Here is a 27,851-nt window from a genome sequence, read left to right as displayed (position 1 = left end):
CACACAGTTAGCACTTTCCAGGAGAGCTGCCTGCTTCCATGCTGCATATCATCTGCCGTGGTCTCTCCGGAGCCTCATCTGGCACCACTGTGGCACACGTGTAACTCTGAGTGAGTGTCAACACTCAGGGTAGCAGGTCTGGGAGCGTAACAGCAAGCTGCCGCACACTTTCGGGTACTCCTTCTCTTGGTACCATCCCCAGTGGTACACCGTATCTCCGAGTTTTCAACAGTGGCAAGTATTTGGAAAACTTATGCTCTTCATAATACAAAAGAGAACACTGACCACACAACCCATATAACTTCATTGTAACCAAGTTTTTGCATACAATTACTCTCAGAGCTTGCAGTCATCCACCTTAATCTGGCATTCGCAAGCCTTTTTTGAGTACATACTCCCTTTCTGCTCTTAGAAGTAACTCCCACTTCCCACAGATCTGATATATGGATACATGAACAACTTTTTTCTACCATTTATATATATATACCTACTTATACACTTGTCTTGCATTTTTGGACTATGTGATCTTCCTGTGTATTTCAGTGTTAGTGTAGGCTACCTCTAACAGAGCCAAAATGGGTTATTTTCCCTAGCAGTAGTAACAAGTGAGATGTGTTCATCAACATTTAAAAATGACCGGTAACAGTTGTTGAAGGTCATGCTTTCTAATGCATTTTCACTCCAGATGGTTCTATTTCTACTGTATAGCCACAGGTTTCAAATACATGGAAAAACATAGCTGTAATTCTTTTGAGGCTAACGGTTCAGTCTTCCAGAAATTCAGCTGGACCCATGGGAAGAGTATTTTTAATACCTCGCATAGATAAAAATCTTTCAAAACTATTTATAACTGTATGTTAATGGAAAGAAATAAGAAATAGCTTTTAAACTAACTGTAAAAGGGTACATTTAAAATTAGAGTAGAACTTCATTTCTGGTTTTTTCTTTGTCACTGAAATAATAAAACTTACAGTAATGACATCTGTCTTGGAGAGAAATACCGCTTTCTACCGAGACTAACACCAGATTACTCAGTATCTGAATAATTTCTGGATAAAGATGAAATACATTGTGTGCGTCTAACCACAATCTGCATGCCATTTTACCTCTTAATGTGGTAACATTTTCATTAAAAGAGACAGGATGTGCACACATCAGAAATTGGCTTTAATTTGTCTAGATACATTTTTATTTTTTTAGAAAGTGTGATGGTTTCCCATTGATCTCATTTCCTAACAAGATATAATTAAAACATAAATGCAGAAATCAGAATAAACTTGGAAGCAATTGAACAGCAAGAGCTCAGAGTAGCAAAGCAGGAGTCTCAAATAAAAACTAGAAGTTTATAGAAGACTAGAGATAATTCAATCAGACAAGTTGGAAGAGACACCACGCTAGTGTTTCACTGTCCAAACTACAGAAAACCCAATGGCCAAAGCAACTTCATATGTGTAAGTCACTGAGTTACATTTTTATGAATCTGTTTTTCAAGCAGTTTCTTTTAAGTATGCATAGGTTAAGAACTTCAAAGCAATTTTGAAGAGTTAGAAAGATATTCTGTTTAAAATTATTACACAAGTCTTCAGGTGTAGCCTGCATTTTGTAAGTTTCTTTCCAAAGGAATCCAGGGAAATGTACTGAGGATTTTATGAAGAGTGGAGTTATATAGTGAAAGTAGAAACCCAAGGCAAAGCAGGGCTGATGAGAGCTGTTCCACCTTTTTCAGAACACAGCATGGATTCAAGCTTTAACACGGAGCTTTTCATCACAAATTTCTGCAGATGGACATTTTTACAAAACATGCACTCAAATTAATTTGAAACTTTTATCTTTCTGATTTTTCAGCCTACAAATTAGAACTTGACTAACTACTGATAAACTAATAGGCTTGATGAGTTACAGCTCAGTAATTGCCTTTCACCATGGAAAATACTTGCTAAAGACTACATTCCTAACTGGAATGAATGCATTAAAAGATTGCTTGTATAGTCAGTAATTCTTGGGCAATTATAGAGAAGTTATAATGTCTAAAACACCCAGCCCCATGTAAATCAAGATTCCATGCCATTTTAACCCTCCTGATGAACTCCTTTAATCTTATTTTAACATTAATCTTCACATCATCAGTAAGGAGTGAAACACCTCCTCAATCCCAATATACACAGAGACTGGTGGAAAGAGAAGTAACAATTCAGCAAAGCAAGAGGGTGCATGATTATGGAAAACAATACTGTAATCTTACTTCAGCTCTCTTCAGCATCTCCCACTTATTAAGTATCTTCATGGCAAAAACCTTATCTGCGTTCTTCAGTTTTACTACTGCAACCTGGAAAAGATAAAGAAGTTAAAATGTGAAAACACATATTGTTTTCGTTTTTATGAAATTGCAGTTTTGGAGATTTTTTCTTCAGTGCTCCGGACACTTAGCTTTACTATCCACACAATACCATACCACTGCCATCAAGAAAGAGTAACATCACAACAGTACAGCGTATTTATTCTGTGAAAATTCCAAGTTATTTTAAGCTTTCATTGTGTATCACAATTTCATTATATTTATCTACAGTCACCTAGAAAAAAAAATAATACAATGTTATTTCTCACCATCACACTTTTTACTCTGTCATACTATTATGAAGCTATCACTGGCTGTATGCTTTCTATTCCTGGACTTTAGTTCTACATACTAATTTAAAGTACAGAAGTGCCAAGAAAATACAACAATGTACAAGTTTCTGAAACAAAATAAACAGTATCTTTAAGGTTTTAGACACAAATTAGACTGTAGGTTTGCCATAAAACTTCCACTCTCATTTCAAATAATGCACTAGGCTTTCTTCAAAGATATAGAAAAGCATTACTTAACATTTTTCCACCTGAAGGTCAGTGAGCTCTTTATCATGTCTGTTGTCAGTGGCAGGGAAACAGTGAAATCCACATTTTCTAGAGAAATAAAACTTAAGAAACACAAGCCCCCTCTCCCTCTCATTGCTTCTGAAACATTAGATACCATACGCCTATATAATAATAAATTAACAATGGCAACTGATGCAATCCTTTTCTGAGAATATTACAGTTTTCTTTAGCTGTAATAAAAGCTAACATAGAATATTTTTAGGAAAGAGAGAGGGAAGAAGTTTACACAAACACATTTTCACAGCTCAGGCTTCCCTGGGTGGGGAAAACTCAGTGTCTTACCTAAAATGGCCATTAATCTGCCACAGACTCAGAGCTACTGAGACCAGACCACTACACTACCATCCCAACTGTGGAAAAGTTCAACAATCAGTAAGTTTTTAACAACCATTCTCCAACTATCCCATTCTGCCTCTTTTCCTTCAAATAAACCTTAAGGCTTAAACAGATAAAAGTTTATTTCTGTGTGCATCTGGTTACAAACCAACATGCCGTCACACAGATTATCATCATCTTCATCCTGCAGGCCAGTGACAAAAAAATACTGAACTGGAATCCTACATTCCTTCCACCACTTTCATAATCAGTAAACCAGCTATATGTGAAGACAGCGATAACTGAGAAGAAAATACAGGATCAGACAGTTTGAAGAAAGTGTCATACAAACCTCTTTCAACCATCTTCACACATGTCATCAGCTGCAGCAGCTTCATGAACATGGCAAAATCGCAGGTTGAAGGGCTGCAATACTCACATGTCTGAACTAAAGCATATCTAGAAGTGTATCTCTTGCTTAGCTATAGATTAATATGGGAAGTGACAGCTGCTTCACCTATGTGCAGCAATGCATTATCAGCCCTGCTCTTGACACGGCTGCCTTCTGGGGTCACAGGGTGGTGGGAGTGGGGGTTGGAGATAAAAACAAGGAGAGAAGACAGAAAGGTACTACATTTACTTGTTTAAACTAGTTTATGAACTGAAATTTTTAACAGTTACTTCATGCATAAAACCTGAGATTTAATTCCAGACTTGGGGATCCCTTGAGTTACATTCAGATTTGAAACACAAAAACATATTGTTACTTTAGATTGTAATCCACTTTTAATGCATAAAGAATGTCTGCTCTCCTGTGCATGGTACCCCAAGACTGAGCACCACACTTTTCTTTAGGCGGGAAAGATGAATCCTCTGCAGCGATACATAACCCACAATGCAGATTCACATCTTGAGTCTCCTTTTACTTTACTAGCTAAAAGTAGCTTGAAATTCTGATAAGCCATATCTGCATTGATTTCTAATAAGAAACGGCAGGAGCAAAAAGCCTTAACGATGAAACTAGTCAGCATTCAAACTGTATCATGTCTTAGATGGCAGGGACCCCTGCATGATGCGATCTGTGGTATAAAGCTATGATGTAATTCCACCCTAAGTACCCTTAAGGGTTGTTTGACTGTTGTAGGGAAAAATTAAAAGGTTGGTCCTAGAGCTGACCAGACTGCCGCTGCTGCCCAGCATGAAAAATAACCTTTTCTACACCATTAGTCATTGTAGTATAGGCAGCCAGAGGCATAGGATAATACATGTATTTCAAATCCAACTTCAGGATTTCACTTCTCACCTGCAGCATGCTCACTGAAAGGCTGTGTTACTCTGCAAAAGACTGTTACTGAAAGACATATGCTAATTGCACAGCTGCCTAAATTGGTAGTCTCCTATCCAGCAATCACTTGGACACAACCAAAAAAGATACAGCACTGCCTTTGGTTAACAGCTGGAACATAGGCCTTCAATTACAAGATCAAGGGCTTGTTACCTTCTGTGCATGTGTAATAGTATTGAATAATGACTAAAGAAGAAAAACAGACTCATGTTTACCAGCTGTGTTTACAATCAGTCGGAAGCAGTCTTTTAGTCTGTGCAACCCATTAATGTTATTCCATATCAATAACCACCACACACACCAAAAAAAAAAAATATCACAAGCAATTTTTCTGCAATCACAGCATCTTTTGGGGAATCTCTCAGTGCTTTAATAAAGTAAATTCTAAAATGCTTATTTCGGGACTGTGATAGAAAAACCTGACACTTTAGCAATGAGCAGTCTGATGCAGTTTCTAATTGTAACAAAAAATTCTGAAACATGATTACAGACCCAAGCCGTGTTTACATATACACACAGAGGTATAACCTATGTACATAAAGGCCCAAATAGAGTTCTGTTTTGATCTTCTCCCTTCCCCAGTGAAGCTTTCAAGACAGAAGAAGTGATTATCATTCCTGTCTAGTTATCCTGAAGTGTCTTGATACTAGAATTTCTTAAAGTTGGACTTTTAAAGGTTGGAGATTTTTTTAAATTCCTATTTTCCTGTGAGCAGCCCAAGAAAAAAATGACTGGTATGTGCTGATGTAAACATCTTGGTTTAGTCAGATAGTTTGTTTGGGTTGGTTTTTTTTTTTTTTTTTTTTGTTTGTTTTTTGTTTGTTTTTTTTTTTTTTTTGTGTTTCCCCCCCCCCCCCCCCATTCTTCCAACAGTTTTCTGTATTTCCCACAAACAGCAGCACAGTCTGGCATGCTGTCAGACACTTTCTGCCCCGAACTTGGCTACTTGTGTCTATGGTACATGTCTGCACATTCCCTTTGCTTAAAAAGCAACAGCCTAATACAGAAAAAAGCTAAAACAGAAACTATTCAAGTTGAAATTAAAGAAAAAATTTTAAAAAGTAAGAAAAATAAGAAAAATAAAGACTCAGCATTGGTTTTCTCTTTCATCAAGAGTAGGCAGATCTCCAGAAACAGGAAGAGGGAATGCTACTGTTCAAAACTGGATGCCAAAACATAGGAGTAACTAACTAGTTCTCAGAGCTACAAAATTCATCATCTTCAAAATATCAACAACATAACATAACGTTTGTTTGCATAAGCAAGTACTGAACTTTTTTTCCTAGAACCTTCAATAAGCTGCACTTTTATGCTGCTGAGAGCTGTTGCCCAGATGCTTCACCTTTCTTAGCTGCATTCTTCAACTCTCAAGTTTAAAGTCTTATTGTTTAGAGCTGTTTAAATTTTTCAAACCATGCTGCCCAAAGTCAGTGCAATGAAACACTTGATGCCCGCATTATTAATTTTACCAGGATAATTCTCCTCCTCCAAGCAAAACATCTGTGTTTTCTAAAGACAACACTCTCTTACATAAAATTTTAAATAAGTAAATATATGCATGCAGAGGGAAGGGGCATGTCATTAATTTGACAAAAAAGAAACATTCTTAGACTGGCAGCAAGCAGCGTATGGGGAAAAAGAAAACTAGGAACAATGAACTTTTACAGCTGTAAGCAACAGCTACTTTAAACTACTTTTTGTTTATATCAAACTTGTTAAAACAAAAAGGGAAATATTTGACTATGCAAATTGAAGAAATTGAGTAGCGTAAAATCAAAATAAGAACAAGTCTGAGACCATGCCAAAGAAAACTTGCACTAACTTTGTAGTCTACAGAATTTCAGAATTATGTTGATTCAGGAGTCAAAAATTACTCCTCCCAGTAACCTAGAGCAACTTTGGTCTCATTTGTAGTTTGCTGGAAAGAAAATACATTCTTCCAGACTCCTTAATGTGTTTTAGTAAATTACTGTAGTCTCCTACATCATACAAGTATTTTGAAAATTAATATTGACATAGTTTTTGGTGGCTTAAGTATTAGTAAAATTTGGTAGTCCTTTTTTCAACCTTGTTTGGATATTTACTGGTTATTTTAAATGATAATTAGTAATGTCATACAGTACTTGTTTTCTTAGACAAATGTCCATGTAGGACTTCAAACTTGTCTTCTTCAAGCTACTAAGGAAATTTAACATACAACCTTGCAAATATTTAGTAAGTCCTACTTTAAGAACATGGAAAACCAAACATCTTCACTGAGAGAAGTTTACCTCTTACTGAAAATTTTGATAATCAAGTTGTGCTATCTTTCTCAGATAAGGAACTAGAAAGAAAGCACTGTTCCTAAAAGAGGAGATCTAACCAATTGCACAGACTGTCCCCAGAAGAGGATGGGGAAAGTTATGTTCTCACTATTCATGGGGTGATTCATCACAAAAAAGCTTCCTGAATAAGAACTACAGGTTTTTTGTGGTTTAGCTGCTGTGGAGTTTGATGCTGATTTAGCAGACAAAAATTACTTCTCTTAAAAAAAAAACAATGTAAGGCAGGTTTCATATTTGATTCTTCTGACAAGTAAGCTCTAACATCAGTGATTTTTTTCTTGTATCTTATACAATCTGTAAATGAATTCAGCTGCAACTACTATGGCAGCACTGAAAAAAAGACAATGTTTTAAACAGAAGTGTTTACATCATAATGGAGAATGCAACATTCTCTTCGTGACAGAGGTTCAGACTAAAAATAAATTATCAATGAGTAAGTTCAGCCTTCAGTCTCCTTTATAAAGAAGCATTACTCCAGATGAAGCAAACCCAACCAAAACTGATAGAGTAGCTAAATAAATACTATTATTTTATTGTTATATTTACAGTTGGCCAATGATGATATTTGCATGTAGGCAGAGTATGTAATAACTTACACTACAGTAAAAATTCCTGTTCCTTCCATACTGCCTACAGAATTCTATTCTTCTGTAACCACAGACTAGTAAAGACTAATTCTCACACATTATGCAAACATGTGCCATAGGTTCTCCGAAGATGCTTTCGTACCAAAGAGAATGGATTAAAAAAAAAAAAACAAAACATAAAGAAACCACGTTTCCTGTTCCAAAAGCAATTAAGACATTGCTCAGAGAAATCTCTTCCTTACACTTTGGGTTTCAGTTCACACATTTTCAGGCAGTATGGAGCACCTTCTGCAGAAGCTCCACATACTATCCCCATCTGTAGTATATTTGGCTATCAAACTCAAAGCACTGTTACACATTAGGTTGCTCTTTCTACATACACAGTGTCCTGCATGAAGAACAAAGCACATGCACTTAATATAATTAAGAAGGGGCAGAAAGCTAATGTTTATTTATTCAAGTTTCCTCAACCTATATAATCTGGTATGACTGTAAAACCTATAGATCAACATCCTTGTCTGACAACTTCAAGTAAGAGATGGGTTAATCAGAAGCAGTAAAAAATTGTTTGATAGCAGCAGGTGACGACTGAAAAAGAAACTAATATTTGCTAAACTCTTTAAAAGAAATACAGGAAAAATATTCAAACATTCATTAAAGATAGGAAATGAAATGATAGGAAAAGAGAGATTTATATGTGTTCTTAGAATATCAGTATTGATATTTGGCTATTCAAGTTGCTGAAAGCTACTTTTAGACTATTTAGTTACTAGTATGATTAGAAATGGCTAGATCTTTATGCCATCAGTAACTCACTGGCCTCCACCTACTGACTGGAAAGAATTACAGTCAAGCAAATGATTTATCACACATTTGAAACATGATCTTTTAATCCATGTGAATTTGCCTTCTCTCAAAATCTAAAAGGCTTAAAAAGAGCTGTCAAAGAATGGATAAATCAAAATGTACTTGCATCAAACATTAGGTAGGCCTACAATATCCATTATACCTAAATAATGTAAAAACCTGTACATCAGTATATCACTATTAACAGTCTTTCCTCAGTGCCGCAGATTTGCAGAAGTGTCATTCAAACCCTTCCATCCACCTCCTTCACATACATACCTCCCCAAAGGCTCCTCGACCTATCACCTTCAGGATTTCAAAATCTTCTTTATGTAGTCGCATCTGCTTCACTTTAGATGTAAAAGGTTTGGCTGAAACAAAGGAAAGTATCAATCATTAAAAAAATCCAAACAAACAAAACAACACACCAAAACCAACCAAACAAAAAAAAAACCAAAAAACAAAACAAAACAAAAAAAAAAGCAAGCAACAAGGTAACAGTAACATAAAATAGATGTAATCAGAGCCCTGAAAACATCAGACCATTTTGCTTCTGTACCTATATTCCCGAATACAATATAATGAAGTTTACAGCTAGAAATAATGACCAGTAGGAACTAAGCCAAAATTGCTGGGAGAAAAAGTTTATAAAGTAAGCTTATTTTTGCTATTTTGTAAATAAAAATTAAATAATAGTCAAGCTGACTATATTATTTTGCAGTCTTTTGAGTTCATGGACATCCATTGCATCTGGGCTATATGTTGTTAACTCTGGTTGCAAAAGCAAAGTGTAATGTAATGAGAGGTTCACTCTGGACAATATTAATTCCTCTACCAAACAGCAACACGCTATTCTATTAAATTAAAAATTAAAATGCTGATGAATCAGAACTGGAAAAGCAATATTGGCCTAGATGATGTATCATGCAATATTTTTGGAGACCACTTCTTCAAGATAGAGGACACTTAATAGTCAATTCTTGGCTATTAATAAGTACTCAAGACATTAATAACACATTCAGTGGAAAAACCCCATGTATATAAAGTCCTGTTTTTTCCCTCTTTTATATCATCTTTGAAAGCAGTAAGGAAAATAAGGCATTGTATCTAGCCAGGTAACGATAGTGTTCTCTGCAACGCAACAGTATCAGGAGGACTGCTCCCCTCTTCCAGCCCCATTAAGCACCACAACTAAGAAGTCCCAAATTATTAATACATCCTTTCAGTATACATGCAAAACATCCAAGTTACTGATAACTCTACCTCAAAAATCATGTAATACAACCTTTACTAAAAAAGAAAAAAAAAAAAAAACAAAAACAACAACAAACAACAAAAACCCCACCCCAAACTTTAAATAATTAAGCAGGAAAAGGAGTTCTTTTAAAAATATTTTTTAATACTTTACATATATGAAATCTTTTACTAAAATGTGAGTTTCAGTAAATACAGTTCATAGAAGTTGCCCATAGAAGAAGACTGTATAACCCCGTGTACACAGGACTGGAATGGGTCTCAGAAAGGGTTAAGTTCAATTTCTGGCTCAGAGGCAGTCTTCCTCAATGATCTTAAACAAGCAGCTTCAGATAATTCACCCAGTTTGACATCTATAAAACAGCAACAGTATTTTTGTAATAGACAAGGCACTGACCATCACATACTTGGATCAAGACAGACACAAAAAAGCGCACTGTAAGGTAGCCATTTTACGTGGCCCACACAAACCACAAAAGCTCTCCTGGTACAGGGACCCATCTATGTCCACTTCTATCTATACAAAGGCTGATGGAATTAGTACAGCTTTATTTGCAGTGAAGAGTTGTAACAGGCATCATACTGCAGAACAGTTTGTTCAGAATAATGTTTCTAAACAGAAATGGGAATTGGTTCTCAGAAGCTCCAAAAGCAACTGACCCTACATAACAACCAAATTACATCTAGATACATGTAAGAAACCTGATTTGCATTCTCCTAGAATTGAGTACTTTGTTCTTCTAACGTTATGAACTAATCCTGCTAAAAAAAAACCAAACCCTAATACCGATACAGATAATCCATCAATTTAGAATTTGTATAACACACAACCCTTCAAGACAATACAAAATCCGTGTCCAAAAGCCTACTATTCAGCAAAGCTATTTTATAAACAGACAAGACACAAGCTACCTGTAGTTTCAACACCTAAAAAACCCCACAAAACTTCTTTATCCTAGAGTCCTTAAACTAGCATTGTAAATCACATCTGAAAAAGAACAGTGCAAAAATGCAGCGTCTTATGTTTCTCCTTTTAAGCAATACAGCACACCTCCACTAATGTTAGTGATAGAATAGATGAAATCCTTTAAAAACCTCAGAGGTTCCAAACCCTGAACTCAGTCAATTTTTCTAAAATTCCTTGATGCCAGAAATTAATTCTCTACATTTGTTGTAACTACAGCAACATCAGCTTATGATTAAAAAACCTAGGATTTTGGTCTTAAATACTAAAGATGCAGCCATACAACACTGAGATATTCACTTTAGTGATATCTCTAAATGTGTAACGATTTTATTCAAAATATTTAATTCTAGAATTAAAATACACATTCAGTATTACATTTAAAATGTAATTTATACAGAAGTAGATTACTCAAGTTCACAGAGATTCCCCAAATTTTCAATTATCTTTTATACCTTGCAAGAAAGGTCTTGCAATAGAAAAATAAGTAACAATAAAATGTACTGCCTTAGAACAGCCTCAGCTGTACCGTACCAAGTTATTTAATACAAATATTAACACTACTGACAAATACTAGTGAACAAATTAAAAGATGACATTAAAGTCTTTTAACTTGAAAAACAACTGATTGAAAACAAATGTGTAGTTCTCAACTTCAACATTTTTTGACCATTATAGGCTTGGCTAGAGTACAAGGCAAAATATCTTGTTAACAAGCAACAGCATAGCTGTTTAAACCACAAAGCTCTTCCTCACTTTATATTGTAAGGAAAGGCTTCTCATTCTTTAATTACTGCATTTTGGAATCTTCCAGGGTTCCCATAGGGACACTGGAAAAATAAATATAACTACTTCAGTAAAATACAGCTGACAAAAAAAACATTTGGATTAGGTTTAATGATTTGTAGTATCAGTGTTAGAGGAAAAGTCTGTAAACACTTCTCTTAAATTTCGTTATCTTCTCTAGCAACAAACATGTCAATGTATAGCCAAGCAGTTTTATGAAGAAAGATAAAGTCCAAGAAAAGAAAAGAATGAAAAAAGAAGGGGGAAAAAAAATTGCCTTAGGAATGTGCTTCAAATAGCTTGTTCCAAAAAAGGTCAATTTGCTTTATCATCAATGTTGTTTGTCTGCTGTGCAAACATCTGCTGTTCTTGTGGCAACAACAATCTTAAATACAGAAAACTTGGCCTGGCCAAGGGTCTCGGAAGGCCTATCTTCAGAGAGCTGTTTCATACATCCAGCTTTCCAGACTATGAGGTTAACAGGCAGACTTTCTGCAACTAGTTTGGCAATGTCATACGAGCTGTTATAAAGAGAGCAAACTGTAAGGTCAGGGAGCGGTTTTCAAAATGCAACATGCTCAAAGGGGTCCCTGCAACACAACTTTGTCAAAACATACAGGTACACAAGCCCTTCCCTGTTTACATCCCCATGCCCCTAAACAGAATCATCACGAAGTTAACAGAAAACAACACCCTCTTTTTCAGAAGGAGCTGCAGTTTCCTTAATCATTGGTACATGAGTGACACAGTCTTTGCTGCTTTTTGAGAGCAAAAGGCAGTGTGAGGGCATTTCCTTTGGTACTTCATTCAACCTACAGAAATACACAGAGGGATAGCTGATTTTTTCCACACAGACTTCCCTTTTCAAGGTTGCTAGTCATGTGTGATACAGATTAGGGACTAGCAGTTTGCTCTGCCAAATCAAATTCTTTTTCCTCCAAACCAGAGGGTAAGTGTGGGCAGCATGTCCCCTGGCTCCTCCTCGATTTTCAACTCCACAGGAACCAAATTTCATTACATAGAACTTTCAAATTTGCCACTGTGTCCTCTACAGCCACAAACTGACAAGTCATACATACGGTCTATGGAGGAGGCTACTGCCTGAGAAAACTGCACCACCATCCCCTTGGCAAGATTCCTTGCACTTATTCAATCAATTACACATGGTAAGAAAAAACCTCACAATCTCTCAATTCACCCTCAAGGGGAACCAATGTACTGAAGTAGTAAGCTAGACTGTTTTATCAAACAAGGTGAACCTGTCATGACTATTCCTTCAAGTTATTTAAGTCTCTGTGGGTCTTTACCCACATTTTATGTTCTAACCATTCATTCCATTTATGCTTATAATGTATTCAAACAATAACAATTAATAAAAGAAGAATTCTACAAGTGTTTGAAATTTAGGGTTTTTCCAGTTGAATTTTGACTAGAACTTCAGCTGAAGTAACATGTTAAGAACATAGAAAAACACCAGGACTCCAGCTGCCAAGCAAGGCACACAAAGCAGAGTACATTCTACCCTCTGGCCCTGAAAAGGGAGGCTTTTATTACAACTGTCCAGCAGAAGGGAAGCAAAACAACGGATTCTGCAGTAGTGATATTGAGCTTCAACAGTCTGTTTATCATATTTATGAGGAGGAAGGGGTGACAGCAGTTACTAGCATTACCTACAGCATGTTTAATATCAAGGGGTTTAAGTTTTTAACTCTTGGAGATTAAAGTCCATCTCCTGAAGAGCTGACACAGGGAGGACAGCGACACGGTTGATAACCCAATAGATTTTAGGGTACTGTGATTATATATGATACCAAACAACATCAAAATAATAAACCAGCAACATTGGATGCTTTATTTGCAAAGTTAGTCTCATGCTCCTACCTTGTTCTCTCTCCCTCCAGCTCCCAGTTTCTGTCTGCAGAGCTTGGGCAGGCTAGCCCTGAAATTCAGATTTTTCAGTGCTAACCTGCTGTTGGGAGTTGGTGGGAACTAGTGTTGAGCTCTTTCCTCCTCCCTCATCTGCTAGTGCCCCTTTTCCCCCTCCAGCAAAACACTGCAGCAAACCAGAACTGCTGTAAACACAGGTTGAAATTAAACCCAGCTGAGACGAAAATTATATTGACTGTTTAAAGAAAGTGTTGTGGACTGGAGCAGCAATTGAAAACGGGACCCACAACTGATTTAAATATAAAACAAAGCAGAATAGGACGGTGTTGATAAATTCCTCTTGGTGCCTCACTTCATGCTGTACTTGTTTTTTGGATATGATAGGCTGGCTAGCTGCTCATAGGGAAGACCATATCCTCGACCTGCAGGTCTCAGTAAGATGCCCATGTCTTACTTCCCAAAGGAATCACAAAACCTGCTTCGTTAGTGATCCAGGTATCACTCAGCAAACCCTGCCTTCTGCACACTGCCTTGTTCAATGCAAAATACCATGTCACGCCAAAAATATAGAAAGTAAAAGCTGTATCCACCAGAATTGTCAACAGCAATGGTTAAAGTTCTTTATGAAGAAAAGAGATTGGAAAAGAAAACAACCAACATGGGAAACAAACTGCTTGCCATCTCAAGAAAAATTCCCCTTTCATTTACTACTTAAAAATAATTGCAAAAATATATACAGAGCTTTACCATGCAAAAGAGAATACCCAAATAACCTAAGAGATTGTCACTTAATTGAATACCAGAAGGCTCTCTGATTCTTCCTAACATTGCCCTTTGAAAAAAAAAAAAAAAAACCCAAACAAAACAACAACAAAAAACCAAAAAAAAAACCCAAAACAAAACAACAAAAAAAAACAACACACAAACAAAAAAAAAAAAAAAAAAAAAAACACAAACCAAAACCAAACCAAAAAAAACCCACCCCAAATAAACAAAGAAGAAAAAAGGCAAAATAATACATCGATAGCTTTGTTTTTAAAAGCATTCTCTAGTTTTGAAATTTCTGCTAAATTCCTGGAAGGAATTTAACAAGTGTTTTTATTTTATAGACTCAGTCCAAACCCAAAGTATTCATTTTCCACTGGCTTCTATCAGCTGTGATTATGAAATGTGTAAATAGCATTTTTGAGTTAAGACAGATCGTAACTAGAGGTTTCAAAAAACTCCAGAAGAGAGATGTGAGAGAATATTTCACCCAAAATAAATAGTATTTCTCAAGACAAAGGAGAAATAATTGACAATCATCAAGGCAGAGCTGTTTAAAGCCTAATTTACTTGAGAGGAGACAGAAATCGTTCCACCCACCCAAGATTGGCAAAACCACATAAGAAAGCTTTGTTGCAGTTTCTGCCAGCTCTCCAGAGCAAACCAGGGGCATAAATTGCAATCAACAGCAGTAGCAGCTGAACCACAGAACATTAGTTAAGGCTATGTAAAAAATATAAGCCACCAATACTCTTCTCAGTTTTAACAGTTAAGATTGAGTTTTCACTCCCTCAGAACATTTTTTTAATATGTTTTTTTTTTCTGATGAAGAGTTAAGTGCCAACATCTTTAAGTACAAGTTAAGAATCTGGCATTTTCTAAGAATGAGAAGCATGTCCACAAATTCCTGTACTATGGTATCGACAGACACAATATTCTGGATCATGTTCATCTTAAAAAAAAAAAAAAGTAAACTGCTCTCATCTAGGTCAAGTGGAGACCATCCAGACATCTTTGGCTACAGCTACCACAAAAGATTCCTCAACAGAACTTAAATATCAGAAAGAGAAATAAAATATCTTTCCCAAACATACGAGGAACAGTTTTCTTTTTTCCCTCCCCAGACTCAGATGAAAAATAATCCCTGTATTCATGAAACACCCACTGCAGATCTGGGCAACACTTATATACCACATCAAGACATGGCTATTAATTTTTTTATATTACCATTCTTTCTCATCACAAGAATTTCAGTAAACCACCCTATGTTTAAATATTATTATACTAGCAGCAAAGTGAAATATTGAACTTTAGTTCATCCTGCTGTGCACTGGAATTCTGATGTAATGTTTGTAGCATGATCAGTAAAATCTTTCCTCTAGGACTCCTGTTCCACCTAGTAAAGAGGGTGGAAATGCTCTGGGAGCAAACCAAGAGCAAGCAGAAAAAAAAGTTTTGTGATATTTTAAAAACCTGAAAGGCTAACAAATGAGAAGGAGAGAGGTGGTCTTACGCTTATAAAGCTGAACACTGCTTAGAATCCATTCCTAGCGCTGTCACAGAGCTGGAGACAAGTCAATTAAAATCACACTTCTGACAGTCAAGCTGAAATTTCACATTCCTCAATATTTGACATGTAACTCCATATGCTGGTATTTGACTGCCAAAAAATGCCGGACATTTAAGCTGTAAATAAAATCAGACCTATATTTATAATTACTAAATGTTCTGAAAAATCAAAATAAACCAAGCATCAAAAATTAATTCTTTAAGTAAAATTCTTACTCCCTCAGCACATTACTTTTTATTATGCAAAATAGGGGTATCACCATCTAATCTGACTAGACTCTTGAAAAATACTACCTTACTGTTTGTGAAAGATTACGTGTCGATGAATATCAAATAAAAAATTTAATATTATGCATTAAACAAAAACTGCAACCACACAGAAAATTTCAAGTAGAGAGAAACCAAGAAAAAAAAAAAAAAAAGAGAAAAAAGAAAAAAGATAAATAATGACTGTATGTCAAGTAACAGTGCTCCACTCTAAAGAACAGGTATTTTGTGATCACAATGGAAGCTTGCAATATGTACTCTCTCAAGGTAGTTGCGGAAGCATCATTAATTCTGTCATTTCCTTTGTTTTTTATTTATGGGTTTGTATCCTTAATTAAAGAATTGTTCAATAGATATTTTAGCTATAATTCAAATATTGCTGTCATTTAAAAAATGAAAATTAATCCTCTCTAGAAATTCTGCTGCATACTGTAATGATATAGATGTGTTTTACCAGAAGAAAGCTAGCAACTTCGGTCCACAGAACACAGACATCTCGTACATGATCCTCACTGACTAAAGGAGCAGTGCTGCAGGTTGGCGCTCTCTGCATGCACCAGCACTAATGAAGCCCCCTGCTCAGTTTTCTGGGTATTTCACAGCACTTCAGGAGCCTCCTGCTCCATTTCTGAAGCTAGAGAAATAAGGATTTTAAGGGCTACTCCATCAACTGTGCAATATTGCCGCCTGCCTTACACTCCCTTCTCTTGCCTCTCACAAATATGTGATCCAATTTCAACTCATTCCTGCTGTGACTTCCCTTCTCAACTACTCAGTCCTAACCTCTCCACCAAGACTCATCACCCAATATCGCTCCGTTCTGTCCTCACACAGCTTTGCCACCACACCCGATGGTTTCTGCCCACAGCCTCCTCAGTTTTCTCCACATCTGTACCTTGCCTGTTTCTTGCACTGGTTGGCTCGCATCCCTCTCTACTTCCAAGCCCCCATCCCGTTGCCATGCCCTGCCACCATCCTTTCTCAAATTCCCTGATGCATTTCCTTCCTCTGTTTACCACCACTAATCTTTAGTGCCTTTACTTTTCATTAAATTGTAACTAACAAACAAGGACTTGAGCTACACATCAGCCTGCCTTCCTTTTACTTTAGAATTTTAATTAAAATGAAACACTGTTTTTACAGTCATCTATATAAAGCAAATATACTGAGGTCAGACATTTGATTTTTTGCTGATACTCAGAGTTTCATTACATTTCGTGAGCAACCAACGTCATTCATTTTCATTTTTGAGGGAAAAAAAACTATGAAAGCTCTATAAAACTGAAAGCACTTTTAATCTCATTTAATCAGTTAGAAGATATGCTCTAAATCTTGTGAGAAGGGGGGGTGAGCAGACTCTCCACAAATTCTCCTCCTCTAAAATGACTCTTTTTTGTGTAGCTGTGTGTTTTTAGCATATACTTACACTTAGAACTTGTCAAAATGCGCACCTGTCAAAGTCTCACACAGCACATGAATCATTTGAATCCAGTCTCTCACTCCTCCATCATGGTGCTTTTACCCCCAAATTTCCTGCACATCACTGCAGATGCTTCCCACAAGCTGCAAGGGCCCCGGAGCAGGCGGCTCGAAGTGCAGCTGAGCTCCAACGGCCGGCAAATTCTTCCTCAGGATGTCACAGGCAAGCGCCCACCATATGAACTAACGTATCACTTAACAATATAGAACTTATTTCCTCTTCAAAAGCATGGCATAATCCTGCTTATAAGTCCATCATATACAGTGGGTTTCACTGACTCTTGTTAATATTTGCATTGCAACAAATCTCAAAAGTCCCTGTCAGGACTGGAGAACAACTCTGGGTAGTGAATAACCTACCAATGTGCACAACCACAGTCCTAATCCTGCCATTATGAACAATATTTAAAATGAAAGATGTTACATGAAGTCCTGCATTCCTGATCTATACCTGACATGAAATTGAAGTTCAATCATTAAAATGAAGTTCAAAATTCATAAAGGCAAGAATTACTTTGATATAATGTATGTCAAATGGAAATATTAGTGTAGTTTTTAAGGACTTAATGTCCTGAAAAGGAATTTTGCATAGCTAAAAATAATACATGTTTTATAGTCACATTTTTAATTGTCTTTAGAAGTAACCACTCATTGTCATTAGATATATTTTTAAAATAGCATTTGTGATCCAAATAAATAAATAAAAAGTGACTTTTGAACACTGCCTGCGTTAGTTTTAGACTACCTGATATATCCTATGGGTTACTGTGAAATCACTAAGAATAAGAAAATAGATCGTATTGCACTTCATTCATGTATCACAGTAAAATGCTGCTTCTAAGTGTTAGTCCACTGTAAGTGCAATGAAAAACAGAGATATATGCTACTGTAGTCTCTGTGACTGCTTTTTACTCAAATTTCAATTTCCCAGTCACAAAAGAAGAAAACAAAACACATAATGCCCACAGAAATTTTTCTACCTCCACATCTTAAGGTCCCACTCCACACATCCCTTGCACCACGAATGCCCTCACCCTCTATTATTTCTGCTTAAGAAGAGCAAATTACTCATTTGCTTGTTCCTTGTACTCAAGCTGGGTAATGAAATTGAACATGTTAGTTATTGTCCAGTTCTTTTGCATTAACACAATGACAAAAAGACAGTCATTCCAAAAATTGTGATGTTAAGTCAGATTTCAAGAACTCTTCTTAGTTTCACTACTTTTTAGGGAATTACGACTTTAACAGTAGACCTGTATTAAACTAACAGCTCTCAAAGATCTTCAGTGATCCTAGAACGTCACCATTCTTTCAGAGTTACCTTAAAACTAATGCAATTAAAAAATAATTAATCATTTGAAAGTTCAGTGACATTAGAATATAAATTGCCTATAATAAACTTGATTTGGCCCACTGGAGAATAAAGTCCATATCATAATGCTTAAGCACCTAAATGTGCACCAGATCCAGCACTCTATTTCTCAACTACAATCACCTTCACTTTCTTCCTGAATAAGTGATCCCTGTAAAATAATGCTGATTAAGAATATTTTTATTTTGACCGCATTTCACCTCAAGGCAATTTTAATCATTCCATCTTCAGTTCAGTTGAATCACTAAGATCCATTACTACTTGAAAGAAGATTAACATTAATCTCCGTTAGTATGAATCAAACTTTCAACAGAATCTTGATTTTGAAGACGTCAAATGTATTTCCTAACATCTGTAACTATCCTACAGCATACATTTTCTCTAAGTAATAAGTTCCTACATAAACCACATACATCTGTAAGTGCATATGTGTAAAAGATTCTTGCACCAGAGCCCTTTTTGCTTTGATCCACACCTCCTTTGTATCACCAAGGATGCAGTCAAGAATAATTCTGGAACCCAGATCACTGACAGATCAAATTCCTTGTGAAACCAAAGAGAATTTTTAATTTATTTTTTATTCAGTTTCTCTGTTCAGTTTTTAGGCCCCCTTATGCTTATATCACCTAAACATTAAGAGGTTTTCAAACCACCTTTTAAGTGCATACTGTTTCAAATTAAGCCTTCAGGGTTCCTAATGAAACAAACGAAGGGATTCACTAAGTGGTATGTTTGCTGCTGAGCCCATCATTTATCTCAGTATCCTCATCAATGCCAAATCAGAAATAAGAGAAACCTCAAAACCATGAACTCTTACATGCATGTATTTGCAGGGCTGAGCCTATAAGAAGAGCCTTTTTAAAACCTTACTTCCTATAGTAACACAGACTTGTACGGCTGTATGCCTGTTACGATAGGCTACATAGATTAAAGGGTTTGCTTGTTACTACATTGAAAAAAGACAATTTTTCTCTGGCAATACAGTAATTTTATAACAAGATATAATTATTCAGTTTTACTTATCAGCTGAAGATAAGAGGAGGCAGCAAGTGAAGTTAACATTCTTCCTGTAAAGGAAGGATTAGGTATTTCTGTTTCAAACTATACACTAATCAAAGAATTAGCATCATTATAGACTGTTCTTCATCTTCAAATAATAGACAATTTTTCAAAATTTTGTAGGCTTTTTTCCCCAAATTTGGACAGGAGAGAGGCCTTGTATGCATACAACTCACTAGAGAAGAAATGTTTTGCAAGTTGTGATACTAAATACATAAAATATTCATTGAGTTCTGAAAATTCTTTGAATACTTTTACCCAAGTTTTATCTCAAAAGTTTTGTTTACTAGAAACTTGAAAGGAAAAGCCATGGCAGGACATAGCACAAACATGTTTGAGATAAGTAATGGGATAATAAGCAAGTTGGACACATTTTCAGAAGAACACAGAACACATTCATTAATTTATACACAAACACAGCAGTTTTCAAGAGAAAGAGTACTCGTTTAGCTACCTCAATAAAGCAACCACACTTCAGAAGTAGGTAGCATATGCAGATTTTAGTTAGTGTTTCTAATTTTTAAATATTATCAATCTAGATACATCATATAAATACTTAAATAGAAACTGCACTCTAACAAAAATTATTCCAGTTACAGGTAATAAAACATTTTGAAAATAAGTCATTACCAAGTCATAAGAAAAATGAATGCTAGGAATTCATTACTTTTTACTCTGAAACTAGTTTACAGAAGGTTTGTTTTATGAAAAAGTACTTATGGGGAGGTGAATTGATAGCTCACTTTTCCAAATGTCACCTCATTCTGCAAATCATAAAAGAGCAAGTTAAATAGTTTGTAGTAAAACACAAGCATACATGAACATCTTTTTAAAGTATGGGTAATTTATGTTCCACATTATATGACTAAACTAATTCTGCTAATTATTTCATCATCTTTCCCTATTCAGCAAGGGTCTCCATTTCCAAGAGCTAGTCATGACACCTCTTCTTTCTCCAGACTTCAGTCCATACTCTTGAGCAACATATTAAATTAGTGCAAGCTTCACAACAATGTGTAAGATGGTCAAAACGTTCTGAAATCCAAATCCTACAAATTCTTAACACTTATCCATATGAAAACAGTACCAAAATGCTGTTACTAAAAATGAAGATTAGTCATAATGAAGTATCAAATGTGTACTTGGAATTAGTTATGTTAGAAGGTATGGGTCATGAATGTACCCATGCATGTAATTGCCAAACAGAGCTTGTTACTTTTAAACTATTCCTTACAAATGGGTCAAGTCATTTCCCCTCCCACACTTTGAACACTGTTTTTCTGATCATTGATTTTCTGATCTCAAATACTTAGGAAAGTATTGCTACTCCTCCCCTTATTACCATCTATTTTTAGATTGTTACTCTATATTTACTCAGAATTTACCACAAAGCATTCCTATTAGTTTTAGCTTCACAGCACTGCTCAAAAAAAAAAAGAACAAACTACCAAATTTAATTTGTTGCTCTTTTCCAAATTCTCTAATTATATCTTAGCAAATGAAACCAATTACTGAAACTAAATGTAATATTCTTAGGCCTAAATCATGTCAAACATTAGGGAAAATTTAGCATTCATATCCAACAGAATTCAAAATGCACTTCCCCCTAGCAACTCGGATGCAACTCATCCACTCTTCTTACCTTTTCACATCTATCTCTACCTTGCCAAGTTTTTACTCTGTATTGATAGATCTTTCCAACTAAATTTTTCCCTGTTTGTCATATAAATATAATACTCAACTGATTGGCTAAATATTCTCAGTTTATCTCAAACTGTATTCAAAAAACAGTTGTACAATGAGAAACAGACACCTGAAAAACCTGAATTCAGTCCAGATATAGTAACTACTGTAAGCAACTTTAGCAATATGCATTCAGAGGAAATGGGCTGCTTATCTAACTGCCTAAATAGAAAGGACTCGTTCATACAATAAGGTATTTTGGGATTACTTTCTTGTTATTTTTTCAAATAATGGCGGCGCATAAATTAAAAGTTCTACATACAGCAGCAAATGGAAGGCTGGTGCTTACAATAGCTATTGTGTGCATTCTTTACACTTAGTCCTTAAAAGGCAAACAAACCAGAAGGGCTGAACATAGCATTAAAGAATTGTAACAGAGGTGGTATTCAGAAACATTTCGTTTTCATCCTCTAAATTTACAATTGCTCTCAGACAGACCTGGTTTTATTTTAAAGCTAGTAATTTTGACTAAGCATCAACACCACCACCAAAACCCTTTACACATGAGTATACTTTCATTACTGTCATGAGAGTGACACGGAGACAAAAGAACCAACACTCCCACAGCACACGTCTACTTCCAGGTCTCCTCATAACTTCTACCCGGCACCTGATTTGAACCAGGTATGACCTATGCAGAAGATGTTTCAAAGACCATCCACTTTTGCATGCTCCACCAAGGTAGGTGGGTGGCAGGAGAGACTCAACCCACAGACTACAACAGCATCCCCTTGCTTCTTAATCACTGGGCAACACCCTGGGAGCCAGACAGACAGACAGGTGGGAGCAGACATCTTCCCATACAGGTGCTGTAATTACAACAAAACCCCTAACTTGGGGACTCCAATCAACCACAAGGCACAATTAACAGGAAACCAAGCTTTATTAGTCACTTCTGCTCACTAAATGACTTCTGAGGATTTGTTGTTTTTCTGGATTTTTTTAATCAAAGTGTCCGTGTCCAGACTTTTAGCATAACCAGCAGATGCAACTGCTTGAGAACTGATTGCTCCCTCCAGCTCTTTAAGCAAACAGATATTTTTAAAAAAGGAAAAAAAAAAATACTAAAGAATAGACAAATATTTTGCATAAAGTTTGAGCAACTCCAAGGGTAGCAACTTCTCTAACTACTGCTTTTGACGCACAAATACTGGGAAGATTCTTAAAAGGAAAGTGCAATCTCGCTTTATGAAGCTGAGAAACCTTTCTCCAGAAAACTGACATCCACAGAATCTTTCTCCTAGAAAAATAATTTAATACACATTCATTTGGGAAATGACTGCAGTGGGTTTTCCAGATGTCTTAGGCCCAGGTCCTCAGAAAAATGCAAACACTTAACTTCTACTGAATTCAACAGGACACCTTTGACTACGTAACTCTGTCAACCCTGATGTAAACTGCCAACTTCAGACAAGGCAGAATTAGAGTTGGGAAGTTTATTTGTATACACAAGGGTTCATTACAAAAGAAAGGAAAAGAAAGAACGCTTCAGAGAATGAGAATTTGAGAATTAAGTATTCACTCAGGTATTAGAAAGATGTCCAAGACCATAAAAAGGGAATAACGAATACACACAACACCCTCAACTTCCTCACCCTCATTCTGTTTGTATTTCATTGCAATTCTTACTTTCCTGTAGTTTCTTCTGAGTATTTCCAAGTAAATCTCTTAATCCTTTCTAATACCAATTTACCCACCTAATTTACAATGAAGTTCTTGGGATTGTGAATATCGAAATCCATCCAGTATCAAACTTTCTCAGGTGACGTATACAACCCTTGCAAAAGGTCCTTTCTACTGGAGTCAGTTAATTCGTGTTCTAGTCATTATGAATTTTCCTCACATGGGACCTCCACCACCCCCTGCCGTGTTTTCTGCTTAAGCCACAGTGCAGTGCCTCTCCTCTATGTACAAACCTACAACGGACCAATATCCACCACAGAGATAAGTCTTACTGCTTGATCCTTTATAAATTTGAAATAATGAACCACTCAGTACTATTTCAAGTGTCAACAGAATCTCAAGCTCAACACAACTGTTTATTTAAATCAACTACAATTGTATGTGAGAAGGAATGGAAAAAGCATTTGTTTTAACCCAACATTAGGATTTAATTTAATTCATGCTCAAAGATGATGGCACCAATACTAATCACAGTAAAGTATGCAAGCTGCACAAACTTCTCAACTGTGTTGTATTACTTCTTTACAAATCTTAAGATAAATGGATGCCTTCATCTTAAAATCCTTCTGAATCTCAGGAAGAATTCAACTTGAACTCAAGAAACAGTGTCTGTCAGTAACTTGTGTTGCTAGTCATCAAAATAGACAACACCCACTTTGGCTTTTCCTCACTCCTACCAGTTGGCAGTGTAGCTTGTCTAGGCTCCATCTGTTAAGCTAAGAACCACTCACGCTGTAGTATTCTCCCCATTTACACTTATTTTAGTACATTTTAGAACAAATGGGAATTTAGTATTTGTGATGGTTACTAAACTAATGAGTACTAGCTGTTTGAAATAAGGGCAGGGCAGGTTTCCCCACAATGCACAGACCAACATACATTATCTGAATGACATTTCTACAGAGAAAGGCATTTTAACTTTTTTGGCTCAATCAAATCACAAATATTTCTGCTGATATTAATACAAAGATTAAATAAACAAGAAAATATATTAGATACACTTCAATCAGCAAGGCCTAATGAAATTTACTCCCAAGGGCTTGAGGAAGTAGGTAAAGTAATTTCTGACTCATTAGAAATTCTATTCAAGAACACACAGAGAATGAATAGAACTCCAGAAGATCTAAGATGGGTAAAAAAAGGAATTTTCATTTTTGTAAAATCTAAATTCCACACCTACCCCCTGAAAAAAAAAAATTGCCCTGCAGCCTAAAAGCACAGTGGCAAAATTCAAGCTTGACATATGAGTGTCACCACAGGAGATGAACAAGTTTCTGAAATTAGCAGTCTGAATCACTAGGGGACTAAAAAATGTGCACTCTCCAGCTGAAAGTCAATCTATTAATTTCCAATCATGTACTGTGAAGAATAGTGGGTAGGCTGAAATTTGATTATACTCAGCTGAATCCCAGTAAGCAAACAGGCTGCTGCACTCAAAAGGAAGTAACTGTGATAATGTAATTATGATCTAAATTAGTGAAGGAGTTACACAACCAAGCCTACTCCTCATTTATAACTTTTCCATGACTGTCAATAGATAATAGGGAATAGTCTGTGTTAACTGACCTAACAAAAATTTTTATTTATATGTATATATGTATCTGTGTGTGTGTACCCACACTGATATGTATAGATACATACATATACTGCACACATATGTATATCCCACTAAATGTAAATTTCCACAGGAGGGGCATGCCTGTAGGTAACACCAAGTTTCTTAGACCAATTTATTACCTCCAAACAAATTTCAAAAGGACCAAAAAGGGAGGAAAAAAAAAAATCTTCTCAAGTGTAAGCTTCCTTTTAAGAAGCACCATCTGTTTTCCATGGGAGATGGAGAGAATAGCTAGAAAATAATGCATAAAAGCGTCATTTAAACAATCTTCCAAAAGAGAGGCTGAATTTGCAAAATTCAGGGGCCAAGTGACATACAGTCCTGAAGACAAGCTTCAATCCTCCAATGATGACAACTTCTGTGGCACCCTAAGAGCTAGGCTCTCTAGCGTGTACATGGAATTTCACTACTCCAAGCCCATGGAGGTAACATAGAAAACCAAATTTGATATCAAACCAGCACCACACTTAACAAAAGCAAATTTTAAGTATTAGTAATTAGCCTTGCCATTTACATTTGGTTGCCCTTTAAACAGTACGCAGATTTTTTTTTAAATATGAAAAAAGCCCCAAACCTTCTTCCAGAAGGTTCCTTTCTCTCATAGAAGCACTTAGATTCCTATCTATCTTAATACAATTATGTAGTCAGATGAAGATATTTATCCAGAAGTTACAGAATCCTCTAAGAGAAAAGTAAATAATAAAAAAAAAAAACAACAACATAATAACATGTCTGAGCAGACCTAAGGATGAGGTCAGCCCACAAAGAGGTGCTCTGCTTTTAAGACCCCAGCTGTTTTTTGAACCCCAAGCACAGCAGAGGCAATTTTGAAGCACTCCAAACAGCCACCCCCTCCTCACCCTGTCTGGGGAGTAAAGGGAAGTGTCAGGTTTAGCCCAGACACATCCAAATTCTTGTGGCCCAGGTTCTGTGCAGATAGGAGACAGCCCCATCCGAAGAAAGCAAATAAAACCAACACCAAACAAACATATTTCAACACCTTCTGGCCCCCAACTCAGCAGAAAACAGCAGCCCTGATGTGCTGGTAATACAAGCAAAAAGTCATTTTTTGCACAGTGTTACAACTGCTTGTCCTCTTCAGCAGATGACACCCCTGTGTTTCAACACAGGATGGGATATATGCCTCACCTGCTGCAGAGCTACAGGAGAAATGAACTGAAAAGAAAATATATGATTTTATGTGCTTTGGGGTTTTTTTGTGGGTTATTCTGTTGGGGTTTTTTTGTTTTTTGTTTTTTTCTTTTTTTGGGGGGGGTTTGGCTTGTGGTTCTTTTTTTTTGGTTGGTTGTTTTTTTGTTTTTGTTTTTTAATATATACTTAAAGTGTAAGTTTGAAACAGTAGCCAAAAGGTATCAAAGTTAAACAGGATCACAAGCTTACAATTGAGCTCCCAAGTTTTCAACTTAACTCTGAAGGAAGCAGGAAATGGCAGTTCAACAAAGCATCTTTTCTTGTAATAAAACAAGCTGCATTTTTTCTGGACACCGCAAGTACATTTCAATGTCAACACTTGTGAGTTCATCTGTTACTAGCGGGCCTAGTACACCTGAAACACTGCAAAGGCAGGTAGTGGTCAGGAAATAGAGTATCAGTGAAGAACCTTAGAAGACTTGGTGCAAGTGGTCACAAAAGAGTACTATAACGCCATTATGCTTAAGAGACTCAAAACTCTGCAGTATATTAGAACTGTAACGATGTCCACGTGGGGGAGAGGGGGGGAAAACAGTCAAACCCACTTGAGGCCCTTGTGCTACATCCAAGTTTTAAAAGAAAAATATTCAAACACCTCAGACTCAACCTTTTTAATTGTAAAACAGACATTCCCAAGTTTGAATGACCGTACAACTACAATCTTACTATATCTGAAATAAGTAGTTTTAGTATCTAATTATCAACTTTTCTAGATTAAAAATAATGACTCTAAATTTTCTTGAAAGATTCTGAACTACTTTTGAAAGTATGATAGATTTAAATATCAAAGATTGAACAGATTTTTAATCAAATGTAAATATTTTCCCACACATCACATACAACAATTTCCTAACTACTAGCAGTAAGTTTTGAGTCATTCCAAAAACTGACCAGTAAATTAGAGAATCTTAACTAGTAAATTAACCTAAACCAACTCGCTGTATAAACAGAAAATCATATTCCTCTATGTCATCTCCAGAATCTATAAAGCTGTGTACATAAAGACATTAAAGGAACAAGGACCACCTTCTTCATGCATGAAGTCTCATATGCTCTACTCACTACCTGAACTCAGAAAGTACACCGTGGAAGGAACACTGTGCAACTAACCTTATGAACAGTTTATTCTCCAAGACCAAAAAAGATTTTTGGGTTTTTGTCTTGCTGTTTTTTAAAGAAATAAACTCTGCTTTCCATCTTTGAAACACCACAGTGGTTTGAAGCTTTAATAAAGCATGAAAGAGATTTAAGGAAGCATTCATGACAGACGTCACCAAGATGCATCCGAGAGCATTACAGCATGATCTGCCATTTCTCCCACTACCTAAAGTCAGGTAGAGAGGAAGAAAAATTACCACGACTTACTGAGGTCATGCAGGTTTACAGGGTGGTTTGTTTAGCTCTTTCCCCAATTCTTTCTTTATCAAAGATATGTAGTAGATAAACATCTGCTCTGAATCCTGCTTCTGTGCCTCCAGGAAAAGGAAATCATGCTTTGTTCCCTATCCCATAAGCCCCAAGGTACACATGACAGAATAAACAAATTTTTGCTCCATGAGTAGTAATTTCTCTCACTGATCTAAGAAACAAACATTTTGTACTCAGTCAAAACAGCAAAGAACACTTTCTCATTTTGCACATGGGGAAAATAATTATTTCCTGACCAGTTTTATTTGGGAAATAGTTCAAATGCCACATATATGTGTGTACAGGCACACAAATTTGTTGTCAAGATTACAGGCCTGAACTTTTCAAAAGCAAAGAGCAAGGCAGCAGCCAACATTCAGTCCAAAATGATAAAAGATATTAGTTATAAACTAGCTTAGACTGACAAGAACTTCTTGGCTAAACAGTGTTTTT

At 36.2% G+C, this 27,851-nt stretch overlaps 1 protein-coding gene across 13 annotated transcripts in view; it reads right to left on the bottom strand.

Moving 5' to 3' along the window:
* CDC42BPA (CDC42 binding protein kinase alpha) overlaps positions 1-27,851 on the bottom strand; it is a 188,809-nt gene that overhangs the window by 118,784 nt on the left and 42,174 nt on the right. For all 13 annotated transcript variants that reach the window (XM_042789351.1, XM_042789354.1, XM_042789352.1 and 10 more), the window contains exons 3-4: positions 8,613-8,704; positions 2,243-2,326 (exon numbers count right to left, since the gene is read on the bottom strand). In XM_042789351.1, coding sequence (XP_042645285.1) covers positions 2,243-2,326; positions 8,613-8,704 — 176 coding nt within the window. The remainder of the gene's footprint in view (positions 1-2,242; positions 2,327-8,612; positions 8,705-27,851) is intronic.

This window comes from Tyto alba, unplaced genomic scaffold, assembly GCF_018691265.1.
Source record: "Tyto alba isolate M040663 unplaced genomic scaffold, T.alba_DEE_v4.0 Super-Scaffold_16, whole genome shotgun sequence".
Classification (NCBI taxonomy): domain Eukaryota; kingdom Metazoa; phylum Chordata; class Aves; order Strigiformes; family Tytonidae; genus Tyto; species Tyto alba.
Note: the sequence above shows the minus strand (reverse complement) of the source record. Positions and strands in the feature narration are given on the sequence as shown.